Genomic DNA, 25,343 nt, shown 5'->3' on the forward strand with positions numbered 1-25,343 from the left:
CTCTTAAAGTTAACTCACTCCTCTTGAGGCAGGGCCAGTTTCTGTGCAACCCCAAGGCAATCAGCATCACAGTGTTTTATTCACAGAGGACTCAATACGTACTTATTTCATTGGTTTCAGGAAGAAGTCTGATGCGTGGTTCTCTGTAAGGGAGGGGAAGGAATCTAAAGAATAGCATTGAGTCTCTATCTCTAGCCCATATTGGCTTTAGACCTGTAAATTCCATCGCTCACTGTGATGTGCTTTAACCCCCTAACACACATCATCATTTCTCCTTTAAATTCTACCAAATCAATGAAGGAAGCCACCAACTAGCCAGAGGGCCAACCAACCAGAAACCTAAACATCTCCTTGACTCTTCAAATTATCACCAAGAACTTTCCATTGTACTCTGTACAAAACTCTTAAATGTCCACAACTCCCCAGCCTTCCCACAATAAGGAAAGGAGCTATCACTGCTGAATGGAGCTCCTGAATTTCACTCCATGCCAATGATTTTCTAAGCCACGAAACATCCACTTCTCTTCATAAAATTCTGGCCTCCTAAGATGAAATTTAAACTCCTCCCTGAGTCTACGGAACCAGGCCCCGGGCTCTCTGATCACGACTCATCTTCTCCTCACAGGACACCATCTCCATTCTACCCAGGCTGGACTTCATTCAGTTCCTCAGATAAAGCACACCCACATTTCTGACCTCTGGGTCTTTATGCTCTCTCTCACTCTTCCCTCTCCTACCTCTCCCCCTTTCTTGATCCCCCAAATCCCAAAACTTACTTAAATCTCTCTACATCATCGATACACCTATCCTACATTTTACCACTTCCATACTGCATCTGCTTGCCCTGCTTCTGTATCTGAATTCTACAGGAAACTGGAAGGTCTATGTGGGAGCTGGGACTATGTACACTTTTGGGGCTGACATTTATTAAACAGGTCATATGAGGTGGATACTTTTCTAACATTTTCAACAAAACCAGGAGGTGGGGTCTAGTCTACTTTTTATCCCTATTGATAGAAAGGAAACGGAAACACAGAGAGATTAAGTACCTTATCGAATAGTACCCAGTGAATATGTTGAGTTGAAATTCCAACTCGAGTTTTCTGGAGATAGCAACTGCAACCCTGGAAGCGATGTTTCAGTTCGTTTTATTATTTGGTATTACATATCCAATATTTGGTTCACAGAGATGTAATAGATGTTCAGGATAGATTTGTTGCATTATAAATAAATGACAGTGAAAATTTCTACCACGTGTTGAAGATGTGGCTCAACAAAATAGGATTGCTGTTCTGTGAGAGTGTATAGCCAGAAGAGCTAACCACAGCTATAATAAAAACTAAAGGAAAATACATTAAGCTTCTTTTTAATCTATAAGTTAAACAAAACAAAAAAACTTGTGAGTGAATTGCAGCTAATAGCATTTCTGTGGGACAGGATAGAATTACTCCATAGGGTTTAGCAGGCTGGAAATCTTTAGGAAAGCAGACTAATGCTTTTTTAGTGGACTAGTTAGCTGATGGGAGGGAGCCCTGATTGCATTATGGGTCACACATTTGGCTGCTAATTGCAAGGTCAGCAGTTTGAAACCACTAAGCACTGTATAGGAGAAAGATGAAGCTTTCTACTTCCATAAAAAGTTACAGTCTTAGAAACCCATAGGGGAAGTACTCCCTTGTCCACCGGGTTGCTGTGAGTCACAAGTGACTTCATGGCAGTGAATTTTTTGGAGCTGATGAGAACAAATCACTGACCTTTAGTTATCAGCCCTCTGCTAAATCCACTGTGGCCACCAGGGTTCCAGAACTAGGAAGCCACACAAGAATCAGATACGTGGGATGGGGGCAAAGAGGACAAATTGAACTAAGCAGGCATCTGGCAAGGACTCAAAAGTAGGATGTGTTTGAACATCGGTGTCTCATTGTTTCCCAAAGACAAGGCCACCTGTGGGAGGCATTTCTCTGCCATATTCAGGGTCTGCTTACTGTGTGGAAATGCAGAACAGAAAACTTCTGGTAAATGAAAAATATAATACAATCACAAATACCCTGTGCAAATTCACACTCATTAAGCATATTGTGGAGAAAATAGAATTTACAAGTCAGTTGAGCATCTGAAAATGAAGACCACATCCAGGCAGCAGAGCCATTCAGAGAAATTTTCAGGGCGCAGAAAATTAGCCTAGAAGAATGGTTTTTGTTTTGTTTTAAACAACTGGAAAGCAGCTTACAGGCAATACATCTAATACAGTGAATAACCGTAATATGAAGGGCTTCAAAAATTTCAGGGAAATATGAAATTAAAAGGGAATTGTTTTTCTGTTAACTTTTTGAAACCTCCTCTTACAGTAATCAGATCACAAGGACACTTAATTCAAAGGTAAAATTGGAAGTCCTGTAAAGACCAGAATAAACTTTTAGTTTTTCGACTTCTTCTCCTCTTCTTATCTTTTTCTGTATTCTTATACAACTACATAGAACACTGCATTCAACATTCAACATTCTTCACTTGTCCATTGAGGTGACCTTGATTGATACAAGAACCATAAAAAAAAAGTGAAAATAACACACAGAGTCACTGTACCAAAAAGAACTAGTAGACGTTTCACTATTTCAGAAGCTAGCATATGAACTTGAACCAGTGGTACTGAAGCAAGAAGTTCAAGGTGCTTTGGAAGCACTAGCCAAAAACAAAGTTCTGGGTGTTGACAGAACACCAATTGAAATGTTTCAACAGGCTGATGAAGTACAGGAAGCACTCACTCCTCTATGCGTGGAAATTAGGAAGACAGTTGTATGGCTAAATGACCAGAATATATGCATATTTGTACCTGTTCCAAGTACAGCTGACCCAGCCAAAGGCTAAAAGTACTGAATGGTATCATTAATATTGCATGCATGCAGGAAAAATTGTGTTAAACATCATGCATCAATGGTTGCACCAACATATTGAAGGAGACCTGCCAGAGAGTTAGGCCAGATTCAAAAGGGGACATGGAATAATGGATATCATTACTGATGTTCGATGGATCTTGGCTGAAAGCAGAAAATACCAGAAAGATATTTACCTGTGTTTTATTGACTCTGTACAAAATGTGTACGTGAATCAAGAGACAGTTGTGTGACCAGAACAAGGAAGCACTGCATGGTTTACAAGCAGGAAATGTGCGCATCGAGTTTTTATAGTCGTATAATATTATTCAATCTGTATGCTGAGCAAATCATCAGAGAAGCTGTATTATATGAAGAAGATGTGGCATTTGAATTTGAGGAAGGCTTATTAACAGCCTGCGATATGCTGACCACCTCAACCTAGTGTGTTAAAAGTAAGAAGGACTGAAGCACTTGCCTTTAGTGTGGATGACAACTCAGTGTAAGGAAGACCAAAATCCTCACAACTGAACCAACACATCACATCATGATAAAGGGAGAAAAGGTTGAAGTTGTCAAGAATTTTATGTTGCTTGGATCCGCAATCAATGCTCATGAAAGCAGCAGCCAAGAGTTCAAAAGACAAGTTGCATTGGGTAAATCTACTGAACAAAACCTCTTTAGAGTGTTGAAAAACAAGGGTGTTACTTTGAAGAGTAATGTGCATGGGACACAAGCCATGGTAGTCTCAATTGCCTATGTGCATGCAGAAGTTGGTTTAGGAAGGCTGAAGAATGGATGCATTTGAATTGTGGTGCTGGTGAAGGATATTAAAAGAACAAATGGCCCTGTCTTGGAAGAAGTACAAGCAGAGTGCTCCTTAGACGCAAGGGTGGCAATAATTCATCTTACGTGCTTTGCATGTGTTGTCAGAAGAGACCAATCTCCGAAGAAAGACATCTTGGTAAAGTAGAAGGGCAACGAAACGGTGGAAGGCCCTCACGGGGATGGATTGACACAGTGGCTGCAATAATGGGCTCAAGCATAGGAGCAATTGTGAGGCTGGTGCAGGACCAGTTAGGGTTTGTTTTGTGGTGTATACAGTTGCTGTGGTTTCAACCAATGATGGCACCTACCAACAACAATTAGGTGATGCTAGTTACATCTAACATGTACAGCTATCACCAATATCCTTTGCCCAAACTCAGTGCTTCCCAAACAAAGACTCGCTCTTTTCTCCTCCTTCCTGAAGCAAATGTGATGTAAACATATTTATATACCTACATATATGCATGAAATATTACTCAGGCATAAATATAAATGGACTCCTGATACATACTATCACGTGGATGAACCTTGAAGACATCATGCTGCATGAAGTCAATCACAGAAGGATGAATGTTATTTCACTCGTATGAAATGCCTTGAGTTGACAATGCACAGAGGCCACAGTCTAGTAATATGCATAGTTAACTGGTCTTTATGCTCCTTCTGTTTAGAATGTCCCGTCAGTTACTGCAGAAATGGTGGAACTTGTCAAGTGGAGAAAAACGGTCCTACGTGTCGGTAAGAATGATTTTCTACTTTTAAAAATTATTATTGTAGTCAGTGAATACGTAGCACAAACAATAGATAATGACGCTACTGTGTGCAGTTGTTTGATTAAGGAAAAAAGATGTAAGTATTTTTCAGAAAAATCTCAATTGTGTAATATGATTTTGTATGTCTTTCAACATTTTATAATGTATGGGATAAATAGCCTTTATAATACTCACTATTCCTTTTTTAAAATATTCATATCATATTTTAAAGAGACTTTATAATATGGTTGTCCAACTTCATGTGAACTTAGTGTCTGTATTTTCTGTGTTTATTTCAAATTCCATTTTTAGCTTTCATAGAAACAAGCAGTGATTCATAAATAAAACTCTTTACTGGTCTCATGAAATGGATATTTGTGAATAGTTGAAGTTAAGATACAGATAAAGAATATATTTGCATACTCAAAATAAGAATAAACAAAAATGATCCATGTAATAATTTCTTTGGGGAATTATTTATATTGCATATCAAAGATAGTTTGAATTTTTCTCACCTTTTAGAAAATTGTGCAAAACATTTTCTTTACTCCAAAGGAAAGAAGCAAATCCTATTATTTTTTATGTATGACTTCTTAATTTAACAGACCCATGTATATAATTTTGCTTATTAGAGAAATGATTACAAGTTGATACTCAAGTTCTAACAAAACACACAAAAGTATCTGGTAAATAGTTGTTAAAATTCTTTTATCCTTTTGAGTCAATGCATATTTTATGACAGCAGTTTATTCCTAAAAAGAAAAATTAAAATACCAGCAAGCATGTCATAGTAAGATATATTTAGAGACTGCTTTAACTTTGGTGAAACAGAATAACTAATGAGTTTCCAAAGGTTTGTTTTTTGTCTTTTTTTCCCCCAAAATGCATTACATAATTTATTTCACATCATCTCCATAGAATTATAACTTTCTCTACATCACTTTCCATGAAAATTAATTTATCAGAAACTATTAATTGATGGGAAGAAACATCAGGTTAATTTGTGAAAACACTGGAAACAAATTAAGAACAATATCATAAATAATGCTTATTAAATGTCAGCTGAATGCATACTGATATTAAGCATCAACTATTTACAATAAGAAGGTTTGAATTTTTGCCATCCCTAACCCTGATTCTTCTGCCAGAAAGCTGCCAGCCTTTAAAGATAGCCTTGGCTGAGCAAGCAGAGAGCTTACAATTCCTTGGCAACCACCTCACCAACTTCAATATGTTTCCGAAGTGAAATCCTGAAATTGAAGTCCTCAAAGTTGCTTTCCCTAATGAGACAACGCTTCGGTGGGGCAGGTGGGATGGCAGGGTTGACATGAGAACAGAAAGAACAAGGAGACTGATGGGAGGAAACATAGGAAGGCATTAGCTATGGCACATTTGGAAATAATATGGGGGAAAAATCATATTTGAATGTTTTTTGTATTATCATATGACAGCTTCAAATGTAAATATTGCTTCAAAATGGTGGACTAAAAGTCTGCTTGTGTGTATTGTAAGGGATTTTTTAAAAATGAGACAGTAGTGTTCTTGCTACATGAGATCAAGTCAGTTCTGGCTCACAGTGACCCCACAAACAACATAACGAAATGCTACCCAGTCTTGAGCTGTCCTCCCAATAATGCCTATGTTTGAATCTATTGTTGTAGCCACTTTGTCAATCCATCACTTAGAGGGCCTTCCGCGTTTTCACTGCGCTCTACTCTAACAAGCTTGCTGTTCTTCCCCAAGGACTGGCCTCTCTGGATAACAGGTCCAGAGCATGTGATGTACATTGTTTTTTTTTCCGCAGAAAAGTTAACCCTACACCATTTATTACTTTGCATCTTGTTTTTCCTCTTGACTAACCTCATGGCTATTCTCCCATGTTCGTACATTGACTGTAGCTCCACCATTTACTGACTGTGTAAGACGTGGGCAATTCCCTTACCCTTCCTGTTGTTCAGGCCTTTTTTCTGGAATGCAAATCACAATAGCACTTATCTCAGAAGGTTGTTGTGAGGCTTTGACTGATTCTAGTTCAATTATCTGTACTCTTTTTGGATTTAAGGTTAAATTTTCTGATACAAAATTTTAGAAAACTAAAAGAGGAAGGTGGCAGAAGGTTGTAGAAACTTGTCACTTTACCTCAAGCCAGACACTATTTTCAAATCCCTCTCTGAGTGAGAAATTTGTGGAGCTGGGAAGATGAGTCTGAGTCATGAAGGCATATAAGTTCTCCAGAACAGATCATAGGACTGGATGTTATTGGTTTTGTCAACTATGGGTAGCCAATGACCACGGACACAAGACCAAAGCCTACCCCTTATCGGGGCCATTTGTGGGCATAAGAATTTCATGGTTTCTCCAGGATGGGTAGGGTGTGTCATCAGAGCCTTTAGATTGCCTCTTTGCATCTAGGGTACCTTGATCAAGGACTTCCAAGTAGTATGTGTAACTATAGAGTCTTCATAAGAATGCCATTGGGTTTCTGGGGTCTTATGCTTATTCCAAAGAACATAAAATATTATGTAGATTGGTTTGTTATTGCTTGTAACCTACCAACAGACTGATATGCTGGAGGGCCGAGAGGCAAATCCATGAACTAAGAGAGGAAAACTATCCCTCCCCTAAGGCTGCTTCAGTGTTATTTGATGTCAATATGTCCATTAGGAAAGTAGGTAAACCGTAACAGCCTGGACTGTAATATGAGTGGAAATGATGTGTGAGAAAGCAGAGAAAGGTAATCAAGTCAGCAGAGGTAAAGAAGGAGAGCAGTAGAAGGCAACAGCTCATTGAAATACCTTGAATTTTTAAGGATAAGGAAGACAGTTTCTTTGAAATTGTTTAATTTTTATTTAATTTAAGTTAAAAAGGACTACAGAATTTAAGATAAAATTCTTTTGGAATACATTCTTTGGACAAAACTTTCTACCTTATTACTGTAAAAATAAGTTCATAATTTCAAAGTATGTTTTATGACCGGGACCCAGAACATACTTCACATTATACTAGCTATTTGAATAGTACACTACCATCCTGAACTCCCAATTAACAATGTGATTTCTACATAAATTTGGTGTAAAACGACGAAGTCAGTCTTTTATTTCATTTGTACATTAGCTTTTTCCTGTTGTCTGTGGTTTATCTCAAATGACTGATTACTCTAAGGAATGCCTACCTCCTCAGTGGATTTCCCCCGCCCCCTAAGGACCTGCCTATTGTTTGCCAGGGGTGAGTTCAGTTCCAGAAGGAAAGGTGACTAAGTTCTACCGTCTCAGAAGTTCCACTAGTTTCTATTTAACCCGTAAGCCTTTTCTTTTTGTGATGCTGAGCTTTGTTCCACATCTTTTAATCTTACTCTATCCAAGAACTTCTAATGCGATTTCTTTTAGAAGAGTAGGTAGTGGCAAGTGGGCACTAGCTAGTTCTCCCAGTCACAGGTCATGAATGCTGATACATGTCTTCATCCATTAGCCCACTGACTAATGATGTCCATGCGTCTCTGCTTTTCTTCATTCTGTGTTACTCTGAATGAGGAGAGGCCAATAGTTGCCTCTTAGATGGCTGTTCACAGATGTTTGAGACTCAGTGTCTACTCACCGAAATAAGACATATTGAGAACATTGTCTTTGTAGATTGCATTGCGCCATTTGTTCTTGGTGTTCCCAGAGACTATCTGAGCCCTCCGGTCCAGTGACTCTCTCTAGGGGTTGGTTACAGGTAAGATGTTTTCACAACTTTGTTGCCTGTACACTTTTTGTATTGGCAGCCTTCTCTTGAGTGAGCATGCGTCTACCATCTAGCCAGTAATTTACCCTCCTTTGCCCTCCTATTTATGGTTTCTTTTATTGTGAAACATTTCCTTATGTTTTATAATAGTGGTCTCATCCTATCCTTGTCTTTGTGTGATTGACTTATTGCACTCAGTAGGACCGCCATTCAGCTGTGCGAAGAGTTATTCCACAGATACACTGTGATTCTTCAATGGTGCATAGCATAAGGTTGTGTATATGTGCCATAGATTGTGTCCCCATCCTTCCATCAATGGGGACTTAGGTTGTTTCATCTTTTTGTTACTATTAACAGGGTTGGGATGAGCATAGGTGTGCATATATCTACTTCCCCAGTAAAGGGATTGTTCGGCATATGGTAATTCTATTTCAAACTTTCTTTTTTTTTTATTGTATAATGATCAGAAGAAATTGTCTTTATTAAACCAAAGAGTAAGCAAACATACCTTTTGCTCAGAAAGGAGACACTCTACCTTCTAAGGCTATTCACTGTAGAATTATTCTTGAAAGGATACAAAGAAATGCCTCCCTTTGCAAGACTTGCAGAAATGTGAGAAGCATGTAGAGAATTTTCTCCTCTGTGTGTTTTTATTCAAGAAAAGGAGAATGGAAAGTTTGGGCATGAAATAAATAAACATTTTATTCAAGGATGTATTTAACACTTTGCAGTTATAGAAGTGGACAATGTTCCATTAGCCAAGAATGTTCAGGAAGTCTCAAAAGACAGTAGTTCAGTAGGGATGTCAAAGGGGACTATCTAATAATGTAGAATTACTCTTCAGCTCTACATTCATCATTATGAATGCACTACTATTGTGATCTAAGATAATATCAAAGTCAATTAATAGTTTTTCAGGCTAACATTGAGGTTCCCTAGTCTAAAAACAGTACAAAATGTTCCTAAGGATTACATTATCAATAATAATCCCAGGTCCCCCAAATACTCAGGTCACTGTAAATGAAAATATAAATGAGTGACATATATTCTATCTCTTTAAAACTTGAATACGAAATAAAAAATGTTATTTGGTTTGTGGCAAAAGTCATCAACTATCTAGGATTGATATATTCTGTTGTGCTCATTGATGGCTAGTTGTGGGGAGAAGAGGGTCCCCAACAAATCATCACAGGTCTGATAGGCGTAATTGTACAACGATAATAAGTGAAAATTATAATAAAATCATAGAGAGCATGAGAGATAGAGGAGAGATTGAATTAATGGAGTCAGACACAATTCATGGTAGCATGCTCGCCTCAGCCCCATTTGGTGGTCCTTGTGGGGAGAGGCCAGCCAGGAGCGCAGGAGAGAGCCCCCAGGAATGAGAGCAGGAAAAAGCCCCGGATTTTATTTCTAACTTTCAAAAGAGCGCTAAACCCTTTTCCACGATGATTACATAATTTTAAAATATTACTAACGGCATGATGAACATGCCAATCTCCACTCCCTTACCATCATTCTGGTGGTTGTTATTGTTTTAACTTTGCTGTTAAAGCTGAGGTGACTTGACTTCTCATGATTGTTTTAATATGCATTTCTCTAGTGGCTAATTATCATGAGCATTTCTTCATATGTTTATTAGCCTACTGAATGATTTCTTTAGGTTATGCCCTCTGCTCATTTTAAAAGTTGGATTATTTTTCTCTTTGTTGTTGTTTTCCTTAAATTTTAGAGATTAGTCCTTTGTCTTGCATGCCATTGCCAAACAAATATTTCCCAGTGTGCACTCAGATGATCTTTTTTGGATTTAAGTTGCATGAGGACTTAACTGTACAATATGAAGTTTTACAGTAACTAAAGGAGAGCAGTAGAAAGTTGATGGTGAATGAGTAAATGAATAACAATGAGGGGATAAATCCCAGTGGAAATTGCTGAAATTTAAGGTAAAAGCATCATTTACTTTTAAATATGTTCCTTATAATGTTGAGGTATTAACACATGACCTCTCCATAACCTCAACTAACAATCACAAAGGAATTTGGGGGCATAATTCATGCATCCCACAAGAAGTGTATTGAGAGACTATAGGACCTATTGAACTGAAATTAAATCATTCTCCAGTTTACAAGACTAATTGATTTCCTTAAGTCACTACTTAAAGAAACTTCCCTTTGCTACAGTGACAGAGGTGGTATCTTAAAGTGGGAATTTTTCAATACTTTGAATCTTGAAATGAAAGGATTGAGTGGAAAATGCTGTCTTTAAAGTCACTATTGGGAAAAAAACAAAAATGTCTGAACTTATGAACCCTCGGTGAAAAACTATTCTCTCTCTCTCACACGTGGACACACGTACACACATGCACACACACTCCAACTCCAAAAAGAATTGAATGAATATTGTTAAAGAGGTATTTGAGGATAATCGGGTGGGGGGAGGAAATAAAAGTCTAGCTATAACGAATGGGCAATATCACAATGAAGAAATAAAATAAGAACTGATTGAAACAATTTAAAGTTATCCAAAGGGAAGCAGATTCAAATTTAAATGGAATTTAAAAATCAATAAAAGCAAGAAAGAACCAAAGAGAGAGAAAGTGCAATGAACGAAGTGAAAGGTAGTTGGAAGAAAGTGATTGAAATGGTAGATAAAGAAGGTACATGAACTTGGAGTCCCTAAAACAAACAATCCGATTGATGGGAACAAGGAGGGTGGGAGTGGCGACCCAAAGCCCATCTGCAGACAGTTGGCCATCCCTCACAGAAGCGTCACAAGGAAGGAACGAGTCAGCCAGGGTGCAGTATAGCATCGACGGAACACACAACATTCCTCTAGTGCTTTAATTCTTCCTCCCCACTCCTCTCATGACCCAGTTCCACCTTACAAATCTGGCTAGACCACAGCATGTAGATTGACACAGATAAGCGCTCTTGACACAAGATGTGGGTGCAGGAAGATAGTAGATGGTATAATAAATGGAAATAACAATTATTTATCATTAATCAAGGGCTCACAAGGTTAAGTGTGAAGGGAAAAAAGAGGAGCTGATACCAAGGCCTCAAGTAGAAAGAAAATGCTTGAAAATGATGGCAACATAGACACAAATGTGATTGTTACAATTGATGTATGGATTGTTATAAAAGCTGTAAGAGCCCTCAATAAAAAAAAAAAAATTTTAATGGAACCCCAGTGAAGTAGAACAAAACAGAAGAGTGGAATAAACCAAATATTAAAACCAAGAAAACTTTCCCCCGAATGAAGAAGAGCCGAAGCCACCTATTCAAATGACTAACTGGTACCTGAGAAAATAGACACTAAACCAACATATTCAACATATCCCAGTAAATTTGTTAGACATTAATACAAAGAAAAATGTCTTCAGGGACTCTAGGAAAGAAATAACAAGTAATTTACAAGGATAAGGAATTAGATGTCATAGCAAGGAAACAATGTAGCAGAATTTGTAGGTCAAGTTCAAGAAAATAAAGTGTGAAATAAGGAACATATATGCAAACCAGCTGTCGATCTGAGTGATTCACTGTATGTTAAAAGGAACATTCTTCATGCTTCAATCCACATGAACAGTGAAGACGGATCGTTTGGAATGGCCCTGTTGCAAATAGCACAGCAGCTACCTTTGCAAAATAGAAAGTGAAGGAGATGCCAGGAGACAAAGCCATAAACACACAAACACTAGGAAATCCTAACATTCGGTACAAGACAAATCAAGTGAACAAAAAGAAATAAGCATATCGATATCAACATTTGCAAAATGATGTTTCAGTTGTCCTCTTTATTTTTCTCTTCTTTTCCTAAATCTTTTCACTTTTAGAATAGTTTAAGTTTGGGTTTGATCTTGGGTTTCAACACCAAAAAAAAAGAGAATAGTTTAAATTTACAAACGTAAATACCTATGGAGATAAAACAGAGCCACCATTGCCATATTCCCTACATTCAGTTTCCTTATTAACATCTGTACTGCTGGTACTTTTTGTCCCAATATATGAAGATTCATTTAAAAATATCCTCCAGCCTGGGGATTAAAACAAACAAACCTTCTATTAAAAACTTTTGAATGAAAAGAGTCATTTAGACCAAATTAAAGGATATAGCCAAACTAGTGATCAAAGGAAAATCAAAATCTTAAGCAATTTGATTAAAAATAAAAATGAAAGAATTGGAGTTGAGAAATTTCCCAATATAAAAAGATTAAAGGCAACCAGGAAAACGCATATAAAGATTAACAAAATTTGATCTATTTGAGACTATAAAATTAGCATTCAGAGACCAATAGTCTATCTACACACACAGCTGTTTAGAAGATAAAATGAAAATTAAAACCCTCCCTCCAATAACAACAGAGAAAACAAACTATTTAGGAAGAAACAATAAAATAAATATAAAACAGGTAAAATAATCCTGAAAGACTTGAACAAATGTAAATATTCTTTTCCTGAATAATTGCCTCAACATCATAAAGTTATTAGTTTCCATAGAGCAATGTATAAATTTAGCACAGTCCCAATTTTTTAAAACACAACCACAAGCTGTTTGAGGAATCATCAGTTTAATGTTGAGGTTCTTATGGAAAAATAAACCAGAACAATAGCTAATAAGACCCTGAAAAAGACAAACTAAGAAGAGGAGGTTTCCCCTAGTGACAGAGAACGAAGTTTTTGTTATTAAAACTGTGCTGTTGGCCCAAGAGTACACATTGTAGACATTTTATGCTCACGGGCTAGACTAGAAATACAGACATTCGCCTAAGACCATATGAACATTTAGTAACCGATAAAACTGATATCCCACATCACTGGAAAATTATGGACTTCTTAAAAAGTAATGTTTTGACAAGTCATTAAATATTTGGAATCCCTTCTCCAGGGCTGGTCTCTCCTGAGAGTATGTCCAAAGTATGTCACAGGAAGTCTTGCCATGCTTGCCTCTAAGGAGCACTCTGGCCTTACTTCTTCCAACACAGTTTTCTTGTTCATTTTGACCATCCCCAGGGACTTTCAGTATTCTTCTCCAGCCCCACAATTCAAACGCATCGATTCTTCTTCAGTCTTCCTTATTCAAGGTCCAACTTTCACATGCATCAGAGACCATGGAAAATGCTGTGGCTTGTGCCAGCCACAACTTAGTTCTCAAGGTAGCATGTTTGATTCTCAATACTATTCAAAGGTCTGTCGTGCCTCCCACCCTATGTACACAAATAAATTTCAGATAGATCATAGTACAAAGATCACTCATACAAGTGGTAGAGGAACACCTGGGGTGATTTCTCTTTAATCTGTATATAAGAAAAAATTTCTAATGCAGTCTAGATATTGATATTGACAAGAAAGTATCAATACAGTTGATTACATAAAAGATCCCTCAGTCCATGAAATGTAATTGTATGTATCTTTCCAAACACTGGGAATATTTTCCATAAAATCCAGGAATAAGAAAGGGAGGCTTGCTAGTGCAGAATTGATTATTTGCTTAGGAAAGAGTTAAAAAACAAGACAAAACTCACTGCTATCGAGTGAATGCCAACTCATAGTGACCCTATATGACAGAGTACATCTGCCTGTGTGACACTGAGTCATGGTAACCCTGTGGGACAGAGTAGAATTGCCCCTGTGAGTATCCTAGACTCTTTCTTTGATAGCAGAGAACCTCATCTTTGCACATGTGGAGGAGCAGGTAGGGGTTGCAAATTTCTGACCCTGCAATTATCAGCCTATTATGCTACCAGGGGCCAACTGGGTAAAGAAAGAGAAATAAATTGCACATATTGGAAAAGAAAATATGCTTTCTAATTATAGATATGGTCAGCCTAAGAAATCCAAGCAAATTACCTGTAATACTCTTAGAATTGCCAAAGGTTTTAGCAAGGTAGATGCATACAGCATACATATTCAAGATTTGATCATTTTTATGTACCTCAGTGCTATTAACACTAATTGGACAAGATAATTGAAAAGGGGCATCACATGAAAGAGTAACAAATATAAAATATACTGTTCTACATATAACATTTTAAAAGACATATTAAATTTTTTAAAAAATATTAAATGAAGGAATACTCAGCATATGGATAGAAAAAATGTGATTGAACTTATTATCTTTTGTAACAATATTCAATAATATTCAATATTTTACTATCTGTTGAGCAAAGAACAGAATTTGGTTGTTGTTTTATTTTCTTTTTTACTTCATTGAGTTTGTAAATAGATCAATAGACTTGAAAGCTCACTTGGAAAAATAAATATAACATTTTAAAACAAAAAAATTTAAAGGATGTTTACTGTACTTACAATGAAAGCATGCTAACAAATCACATTAAGGAAATTACATCATTGGAAAAACAATAAATGAACTTTGATGTGAAAATGGTTTGGACTATATTAAAAAGGTGGTGTTACAAGAATTGATTGTGGATTGGTTGTAAATTATTCTTGACACTATATTCAAAGAAGTAATATTAGAATCATTAAAGCTTTAAAAACAACTATAAAATTCTTAGGGAAAATGTAAGATAATTTTTAAAACATATCTTGAAGTAGGGAAGTCACTTTGAAGCTCATTAGTACACATGAAGGAAAAGAGATAGTGTTGAAAATTTGACCACAGAAATGATTTTTAGCAAAATTAAAACTTCAGTATGAAAAACAAACAAACAAATCAGTCTCATCAAGACAACCCCGACTCAGAGGAGGCCTATCCCCCACTCTACCAGCAGGTACGACGAGAGAAAGTATTAAAATATTAAAAGATAAATAATTAACCAAGAGAAATATATGGAATATATACTACAGGTGTAAATTGGGTGTAATATATAAAGGTTCCCTTCAAAGCAGTAAAAACTAAGCAATAGATAACTAGATAAATAATACAGTCTATAAAATGCAAAAGTATAAATCATTAACATGCAGGTGAAAAAAATGCAGTCTCTTTAAAAACCCATAGTCAATCATCGATATCCCATTTTTACCAAAGTGGCCCAAACAGTTAAAAATAATCATGACTTGTGAGAGTATGGGAACACCCACCCACTGCCACCCGTTAATTCTGCGGGTCCCTGAGACAGCGCACATCTTCTTCCCTGGCACAACGAGGGTGCGGTTCGAACCCCCACTTTGTGGGCAGCATCCAAACATCCAGCCCCCAACCTCACCACCCCGTCCCTTTAATATAGAGTTTCTGAGGGTATTCCTTACATGTTTAGGAAACTAAATATTTAATATTTGAGAGGCAAATATTAAGAAAGGTAAAAGGATAATCCATGAAAATGTTTAATATATACACTCTTTAAGTCAATCATCTTGATTCTAGGCACCCAGCCTGATCGTGTATTGATAGAACTGTAAGCATAAATACATTCACTTAAGATTTTCATTGTAGCACCATATTGAAATCACAAGCATCCAAATCATGAAACATCATCTTGTGGAGCATGTTGTGAATGCAAGATTGAAATTGTCATAGAGAGAAGACCTGCCTTCAGGTGGAAAGTAAATTTCCAAAAATACATAGACTCAGCTTTGATGTTGAGGGGGAAGTGCATGGATATGAATGTTTGTGTGCAAAAACAAAATCAGGCATGATATTCATAAGATTATTTAGAATAGTTCGCTCTGTGGTTTGAGATTGGTTTGGGGAGAAGGAGAAGTAATTGGCAGAGCAGACTGGCTGCTTTTATCAAAGAACCTTCGGGACAAATGTGCCAATCTCTCTGTGTTCTTTCCCTGATACGCGGCAACATGACACACTTTGGGGCCTGGGCACAGTGAAGCAAGCAAGACCCTTCAGACACGTGATGAAAACTGAAGGGAGGCAGGCTTCTTAGCAGGCCTCTTCCTGAACTCATTCCCAAAATGGAATTCTGTTCCAATCCCATATATTGAAAGAGTCATGACAATTAAAAAAATTTTTAAAGTAAGACCTACAAGAATCTATATATAACCTCCTCCCTGGGGCATGGACAACAGAAAAGTGGGTGAAGGGAGATGTCGGACAATGTAAGATATGACAAAATAATAATAATTTATGAATTATGAGGGGTTCATGAGGGATGGGGAGGGGAAAAGAGGGGGAAAAAATGAGGAGCTGATATTAAGGGCTCAAGTAGAAAGCAAATGTTTTCAGAATGATGAAGGCAACAAATGTACACATGTGCTTGACACAATGGATGGATGGATGGATTGTGATAAGAGTTGTATGAGCCCCTAATAAAATGATTTTCTAAAAATAAATAATTAAAATCAAACGTTGGTGAGCCCCCCACCCCCACCCTAAAAAATGTAAGACCTAATTTTCCGTCTCTGCTCCTTTCTCGGAAAGCAAGCCTCTTGATGGGTCACACGCTTACCACATTAAATTGTTATTTGGCTTCCCATGCCAGGCATAAGCTGTCGTTTGCTGCTGAAAAGTGCCTGGCTCTAACACTCGATGTAATGTAAGTGCCTCTTGAATGACCTGTTGATTCATCCTGGGAGGGCATTCTCCTAGGAAGGACACAGCCCAGATTTACTTCACTGGTTATTGCTGACAGGGATTTCTGATCCAGATATTTTCTAAAGTCTCTGGTATGACCTGACTGTTAAGTAGACATTTCTCTTCTCCTCGAAGAAAAGTGGTGGGTTATTTCTGGGGCAGAGTCTAATGCCAAAGGACTGGCTTTTATAAGGGAGAACAAGAGATAGCTGTCTATAGTCTAAGAATCAGGGACTTCAAAAGGGTATTTAACAGATCCTCAAATAGCGGCTTAGAACCAGGTCTCATTTAATCTGCAGAGTTTTTTCTTTATCATTTTTCCTACCACGTGCACACCAGAGATTTGATGGCGTAGGCTGATCCAAATGGCATCTTTTCGGTGCGTGCCATGCGTGGTTTGCGTGTGTGTCTGAAGCGCTCTATTGAATGGAAGGGAGCGAGGCAGCCAGGGCAGGAGGCTCTCAGAGAGCCAGCTCCCAAGAATGCTAACAAAAAGTCATTGCTCAGACTGCGTTTCACACTTTCCCAAACCAGGCTCCCTAGTGGCACCAAACTGCGGGCTATCCCACACTGTCCTGCTCCAACATAGCTTTTCTTCCTGCTCAGCCAGCATGAGTGTAACTGTGTCCAAGGAGAATCTTTTGTGCTGTTGCTAGGTGGCTGATCTCTGTCTTCCAGAAACAAAATCTAGCAAACGAGGTGGAGCTTTTTGAACTTATCCATCCCTCTTACTAGTCAAGTGCTGAGAGATCTAAGTAGTCCGATGCATTTTAATCCGGAAACCCCATGGGACTTTTCTTAGCCACTGAAAGGGCCCATTTATGTTAACCGCTCCCTTCATCTACTCTGGCTATCAAGGTGAGAGGTAAACCTTCCCAGTGTATTCCTCACAGTAAGTCTCAGTTTATTTTTCTTGTTTTCACCAAGAGCAAGGAGGAGGTGATGAAAATTGTGTATGTCCCCAGATGTAAGATGAAACTGTGGCTATTCATGATCCGTGGTTAGATATTATATAAAATATATGTCTGTAGGTTCATATACTTCAGTTTTCAATAATAGAAAGAAGAACAATTGTGAGGAGCACAAGATTAAAACTGGGAAATGTAAATGACAACAGAGAACATGACTTCCTAGAATTGTGTGTGGGGTGCTAATAAAATAACTACTTTCTGTTTTCTGGTGGGTGTGATTGATCACACAAACACACAGGAGCATCAAGAAAAAGATAAAAGACGACAATGGGCATCTTTGTAACAAGTAAAGAAAAAAATAAGTTATTTTTATTGATTGCTTGAAACTTCAGAAAGAAAGTTTGTAACTGGACAGGAAGTCTTTGCATTTTTTAAAAAACATTTTATTAGGGACTCATACAACTGTTATCGCAATCCATACACATCAATTGTGTAAAGCGCATTTGTACATCATTCTCAAAACATTTTCTCTCCACTTAAACCCCCGGCATTAGGTCCTCATTTTTCCCCTCCCTCCCCGCTCCCCCCTCCCTCATGAGCCCTTGATAGTTTATAAATTGGTATTTTGTCATATCTTGCCCTGTCCAACGTCTCCCTTCACCCACTTTTCCTCCCCAGGGAGGAGGTCCCATATAGTTCCTTGTAATTGGTTCCCTCTTTCCTACCCACTCTCCCTTTACCCTCCCTGTTTCGCCACTCACACCGCTGGTCCTGTAGGGCTCATCTGCCCTGGATTCCCTTATTTTCAGTTCCTATCTGTACCAGTGTACATCCTCTGGTCTAGCCAGATTTGCAAGGTCGAATTTGAGTCATGGTAGTGGGAGCGGAGAGGAAACATTTAGGAACTAGAGGAAAGTTGTATTTCTCATCGTTGTTACATCGCACCCTGACTGGCTCATCTCCTCCCCGAGACCCCTCTGCAAGGGAGTCTCCAGTGGTCTACTAATGGGCTTTGGGTCTCCAGTCCGCACTCCCCTCATCATTCACTATGGTAAGATTTTTTGAGTCTTTGCATTTTTATGCCATCGGCTACCTCAGAATATTGAGGATAAAAGTGACATGCTTATTGAAAACTTGCAGAATTCTAGAAGAAGAACTTTCTAAAAATTGTATTTTTTGTTATGTAGACAAACAAGATTAAAAACCAATTTTCTTGTTATAGTGTCAGAAGATATTTTTATTTTGAATAGACCCGTAAGCAACACAATATTAGGAATGGAATAATCATTCTTTTCAATTTGTTGGAAATAAAGAGAGCACTATTATAAGCATTGGTGGTGTGTAATTTTGAATAATAATTGTTCTAAATAATTTCCCTTATATGCTATGGATACTGTTCTACCACTGGTAACATTGTAACATGCTAACAACCTCAAGTGACATGCTGAAATGTTCTCTTACAATGAATGCTATTCCAAGCATACTCGACCATATGATTGTCTCGTTTAAAATGGCCCAAAACACTAACAAGCAAAGTCCTGAAGTTAGAAAAATAAAAGGGTAGAACATGCTTCATCATTCTCAAGCTGAAATGTTGAAGAAAAATCCAAGCCTCAAGTTGAAATTTGGAAACATTCTCCGGACAAAATATCCCCCTAGGAAGCATCAGAAGGAGATAGAGTGAAACCACAGTACTTTACAAAGAACAATTGGTTGGCATTCAACCATTTCAGGACCATATGGTCAAAAACTGGTGGTATCAAAGGAAGAGATCCAAGCTGCACCGAAAGCAATAGTAAAAATCCAAGTGCCATGACATGTTGATTGTATCAATACTAATTGAGATGTTTCCACAAATGGTTGCAACACCGAAAGCGATAATTTGTCTATTCCAAGAAATTTGGAAGAGAGTAACCTGGGCTGACAACCCCAAAGAGATTCATATCTGTGCGCATTCCAAAGAAAGGCAGAATGCAGAAAATAAAAACAATGTAATTATCATCACATAAGTCAGGGTGCAGGGTAGCAACGATGAAGCATATAACTTTCCTCTAGTTCTTAAATGCTTCCTCCCCCCCTCCCACTATCATGATCCCAGTTCTACCTTACCAATCTGGCTAGACCAGAGGATGTACATTGGTACAGATAGCAACTGGAAACACAGGGAAGCCAGGGCGGATGCCTCCTTCAGGACCAGTGGTGAAAGGGACGAGGCCTGGAGGGTGAAGGGAATGTGGGGTGGAAAGGGGGGAACCGATTACAAGAAGCTAAGTATTGACTCCTCCCTGGGGAGGGACAGCAGAGAAGAGGGCGGGGGGAGACATCAGACAGTGTAACTTATGACAAAACTATAAGTTGTGAATTATGAAGGGTTCATGAGGGAGGAGGTGGGAAGGGAGGGGGGAAATGAGCAACTGATATTAAGGGCTGAGGTGGATTGCAAATGTTTTGAGAATGATGAGGGCAGCGAATGTACATATATGCTTGACACAATGGATGTATATATGGATTGTGATGAGAATTGTACGAGCCCCCAATAAAATAGTTTAAAAAAAAAAGTAAAGGCATAGCATAATAAACCTTCCCAAAACCAAAGGCAAGGGAATCATTTTTAGAGCAGCTTGGGACCAACTAAAGCTACCTATAAAGGAGAACCAATAATACAAGCGTTGATGTCTAAGTAGAAACTGTGCAGGTAAGAAAGCAGTAGCATGAGATATAATACTCTGACAGGGAACAATTGCCGACCAGTAACCATATACTGAGCAAAATTGTCCTGCGACAAATAACAATGAAATTATTGTATTTGGAGGACATCTCTAGATAAACAGAAAATGAAGGAATTTATAAAAACCAGGCCAAACTTACAAAAATAGTTAAGACCCAAAACACAGAGAACAGCCTGAGATGAACATACATGACATCCCCGAAGTCAAACCAAACAGAGACATATTCAAAGTAAAACAAACCTACAAGGGTGAAACTAGGGAACCAGAGATGTCCATTTGTAGTGAAGACAACTGCAGAGCTAAAAAAGAAAGAAAAGAAAAGAATGCAGGACCAGAGCTTCCGAATGAAAAGGGGGCAAGGAGCCATAAAAGACGTGGGTAAAGGAGAAGACGGTGTCCAATAGGAAGTAGGTTGGGACACAATGCTGACTGACAGCAGGGAAGACTTTCAGGTGGCATACACAGATACTCTGTTATAGACCAGCCTGCAGTAATGACGACCTACAAGTTAGATGTGTTGCCAGATTCGAGAGCTGAGTGGCCGTGGGAGGGAATGTGGAAATGTGCCCATCTATACATACATATTTACATATGTGTTTGACAGCGGATAGTGTGACATGGATATTGACTTTTGCTGCAACTAGACCCATGAATGTGGTGGAGCATACAAAGCTGGAAGTTATAAAACAAAACAAAAAAATCTTCCTGGACGCAACAAGGCACCTTGAGTCGCTGGACCTGGGGTCTCCGGAGCATACTTTGAGAGTATAAAAGGTTAAAGTGGCATACATAGTCTACAAAGACAATGTTCCATATCCTACTTTCATGAGGTGAAACTCGGGTCTGAAAAACCTGTACGTGGCTATCCAACGTGCAACGATTGATCTCTCCCTGTTGGAGAGAAGAAGAATGATGAAAATTGAAGATGTAGAAACAATCACATGAGTAGAGTAGACAAAGGGATCACAGCAAAATCAATCTCCATACCCCTAAAAATGGAAGAAATAAGTGGACAGTCTACTCCTACCAAATGCCCTGAAATGGATCAAAGTAAAAGGTCCTAAGTAGAGTTGGAGGAAGGTGTGAACTAAAACTGAATGTCATGAGGAAGACCAGACTCTCCGAGTAGATAGAGGTGGCTGGAACCCTGGCAAATTCTGGGGTCTGGAACAACTCTGTCTTGTGGTAAAATTTTCAGCCAAACAATAGGTCTATAAGGTTGAAGTAGAGTAAAATTTCTTAATATGGGGTTTCTTTCTGTGTCTCTGTGGACCCCTGGTGGTACTGCGGTTACCTGTTGAGTTCCTAACTGCAAGGTCAGCAGTTTGAAACTACCAGTCCCTCTCCAGAGAGAGATGAGGATTTCTACTCCCATATAGGGTCACTATGAGTTGACAGCTACTCAATGGCAATGAGTTTGGCTTTGTTTTATCCATCTCTCTCTAACTTTAACCAGTGGTTGGGAAGGGATCATGCAAAGAGAATGTGCATAACACTAAAGAGGTGATTGATCCATTATGGTTGACCCCCTCTTGGCTGTATGTATGAGCCATTCTTGAAGCAGAAGCAAAGAGATCCCAGGGCCCTTGGAAGAATAACCACAGTCTAGCACATTTGAGATCTTGCTGTCTGCTGTCTGAAGTGGCAGCGGCCAAGACCAGAGGCAACAGAGACTAGAGGCACCAGACTATGAACGAGCACAGACAACCAGTGTTGAGACTGTGAAACTATTAGCCAGGGCAGTGGGCTGACCCCCTGGCTTATGGAGGCAGAAGGCAACGGACCACGTGGCTGAGAGCCTGAGGATGAGGTGGAGGACCAAGAGGATGCCAGCTGAGGAGAAGTGTTGGCAGCCATTCAACTTACTGTTTCCTCATCCTGGCTTGTGGGCACCTGTTAACTTGCCTTATACCCAAATCCAACTGACTGCCATAGATAGAGTCAATGTTGGCTCCTGTTGCCCCTGTAGGACTGGGCAGAACTGCCCCTGTGTGTTTCCAAGACTGTAACGCTCTCCTTGTGGAGCAGCTGGTGGTTTTTTAACAACTGACGGTGTAGTTTGCAGCCCAAATCTATGCAACTAGACCCCTTTGACCTCTCTCAGTCATAAGTATTTTCTGTGATTTGTGGGACCATTGCAATGAATCATGGAACCCAGCATCGAAGGAGTGTCTTGGGAAGAATGGCTGGTGTCAGAATAGGATGAAGAAGGGTGGACCATGGAGGCATGTCTGACCCCTGCCTTGTGGCAGTAGGGAAGCCTGAGGAGGCCTGATAAGACTCCCCCATATGCCATTGACTGCAGAGGGGAATTGCAGCTCTCTCGACGTGTGCACACCTTAGAATAATCAACTGTTTGGGATAAAGGGGCAGCATTCACCGAAAGACAAAGGTAAGAGCAATTAGGACAGAAGGAGGCATGGATACAGGGAACACAGGGAGGAGGTGGAATTGGGGCTGTTTCATTTAGAGCATTGCAATGCATGAGAGGCAGCCAAATGCTTCTGAGTCATGGAGCACCAAGCTGGCAATCTGCTCTATAAATCTTCATCCAGTTCAATATAAAGTGGAAAAGTTAAGAACTATGACAATGGATGGCATTGGACAAAGCTGCGGCAAAAGTGTTAAAATCAGCATGATCACTTTGAAGGTGGCGGTGCATTGGACTCCACCTGATATTTCAGTTGCCTCCTGTGCCTGCCAAAGCCGGACCATGAAGAAGGAATCCCAAGTCAGAACCGGTGCCTTGAGAGGATGGGATTAGTGAAGGCTATTCAATGGCCCATGGACTGTTTTGGAAAAAGTGCAGCTAGTATGCTCCTTCCTAGTGAGCATGGTGAAAGTTCATCCCTCTCCTGCTCCGCACATGCTCTCAGGAGGGACCAGGCCCTGCGGAAGAACGTGTTGCTTGGTCAAGTAGAAAGGCAGAGAAAAGAAGACCCTCCATCAGACGGATTGACACACTCGCTGCAACAACTGGCTCAAATGTAACAATCATGAAGCTCTTACATTGAGGTAGTTAGTTTATTGTGCCAACCTGGCCAATACACACATGTGGGGTTCATTGAAGGGCAGAGGGATAAATGGCTCAGTGAACCTCGCCTTTCTAGTTCTCGGGTCTCTTGCTTTCTGATGGTCGGACCAGGGTGCAGCTGTCTTTGCAAGTTCCCTGCTTCAGCTGGCAAGGCTCACTTCCTGTAAGACAGCCCTGAGGAAAAGCCACATGGACCTATCTCAATGCAGCCCTGGGTGCTGGAGCAGCCGTGTGGAGACCCCTGCCAGTGCTAAGATGCTTACACGTTCACTGACTCGGCTTTCCTCCTGCAGTCGGCATCATTGCGTGTGTTTTGTGAGATAGAGGAGGACTTTGTGGATTGGTGTCTGACATATGGGTTAATGTTGGACTTGTGGGCTTGGGCAGACATATGGGTTAATGTTGCTTGGGCAGCATTGGGTTGGGATGTTTTCTTGATGCGCACTTACCCTTTATATAAAACTCTTATACATGAGTTTCTGTGGATTTGTTTCAATACAATACAAAACACACAGTGTGTTGTTTTCTGCTGTGCTAGATAGAAACTAACTTTGTGACCTCAAATGACTGCATCATGAGTGAGAGCTATGAAGGAAGATGAAACAGTTTCTTAAGCCTGTAGAGTAACTTAGAAAATTAGTATACTGTCAACAAGAACATGAATTTCTGTAAGAATTGTTTCAAATGAAGAGACCTATTATTAAACTATCCAGTAAACATTTTTCCAGTTACTTCAAGAATGTGAACCGAGCAATCCTTCCCCAGAGCTAGGGACGGTTTGCCATCATTATGGCATATTTTGTAGCCTTTGCTCTCAGATTCCAGTGAGGTCACCTCCCACAAAAGATTGTCTGTGGAAGCGGAGTGTTTTGCAAGGACCCTAGAGGAGAAAGCCCAGACACAAAGCATAACAGACATGTCAGCAAACAGTGTAACTTCCTTTCTGCCATGTGGGTGACCAGAGTTAGAGGAACACTGATTTTTTTTTTTTTAATTGAAGCTTCATAAACATTTTGTCCTCAAACTTTGCTTTATCTGGTGGAATTTTCATGACTTGTGATGAGCTCCCTGAGACAAACAACTAAACAGAAAGTAAAAGTTTGCGCATGGTGAGAGCCATGGTCCAGAAGCTCAGCTGTAGAGACAGAGATTAAAATAAAGAACATGCTGGTACTTTTAATTGTAACAACCACCCATTCCATGATGAAGCAAAGTGTAACTACACCTAGAGAGATGAAATGAGAGGATTTGTGAGTTAATTTCCTCTCTAAATTATATCGGGATAGATTTGTCTCTAAACGGACTAGAAAAATAGCTGGGATGAAGGGGTTCACATGCAACAGGCACATCTCAGTTGACTACCACTCGAACCAAGAAAGCCCACAGAGCAATTCTATTCGATGGGTTTGCTATGAGCCAGAACCAACTACCCAGTACCCGTCAACAACTGCATGACCATATAAAGTAGCTCTGCCCCCACACCTGGAGATACCCAGACCCTTTATTAAGTAACATTTCTTCAGATCACACCATACATTCCTGAAAATAAGCCAATCATAGTAACACTTCAAAATCAGAGTTTTCCCTTGCAAAAAATCTCAGAAGCAACCCCCTAAATTGCCATGCCTCTCCCTTTCATGACCTGGGATTCTTGATGTAAATCTCTTGAGTACCCTTGAGCAATTAGGATGAGTAGTAGAACGTATACACAGAGTCACTGTACCAAAAAGAACTAGTCAATGGTTCTCCACCTCAGAAGGTAGCATATGAGCAAAGATCAATGGTGCTGAAGGAAGAAGTTTAAGGTGCCGTGGAAGCACCAACCAAAATCAAGGCTCCAGGAATTGATGGGACACCAATGGAATGGTTTCAACAAGCTGATGAAGTATTGGAAGCACTCCTTTGCCTCTACCAAGAACTTTGGAAGTCAGCTACTTGGCCAACTGCCAGCAAGATATTCCTATTTGCACTTATTCCAAAGAAAGGTGATACAACAGAATGCACACATGATC

The 25,343-nt window shown here is 39.3% G+C and overlaps 1 protein-coding gene across 1 annotated transcript in view; it reads left to right on the forward strand.

Moving 5' to 3' along the window:
* The window catches only part of MALRD1 (MAM and LDL receptor class A domain containing 1), an 819,322-nt gene that overhangs the window by 668,064 nt on the left and 125,915 nt on the right, over positions 1 to 25,343 (forward strand). The window contains 1 exon segment of the mRNA XM_013008119.2: positions 4,370 to 4,436. Within this exon segment, the coding sequence (XP_012863573.1) occupies positions 4,370 to 4,436 (67 nt within the window).

Source organism: Echinops telfairi, unplaced genomic scaffold (assembly GCF_000313985.2).
Source record: "Echinops telfairi isolate 266 unplaced genomic scaffold, ASM31398v2 ScPeMD7_7473;HRSCAF=8511, whole genome shotgun sequence".
Classification (NCBI taxonomy): domain Eukaryota; kingdom Metazoa; phylum Chordata; class Mammalia; order Afrosoricida; family Tenrecidae; genus Echinops; species Echinops telfairi.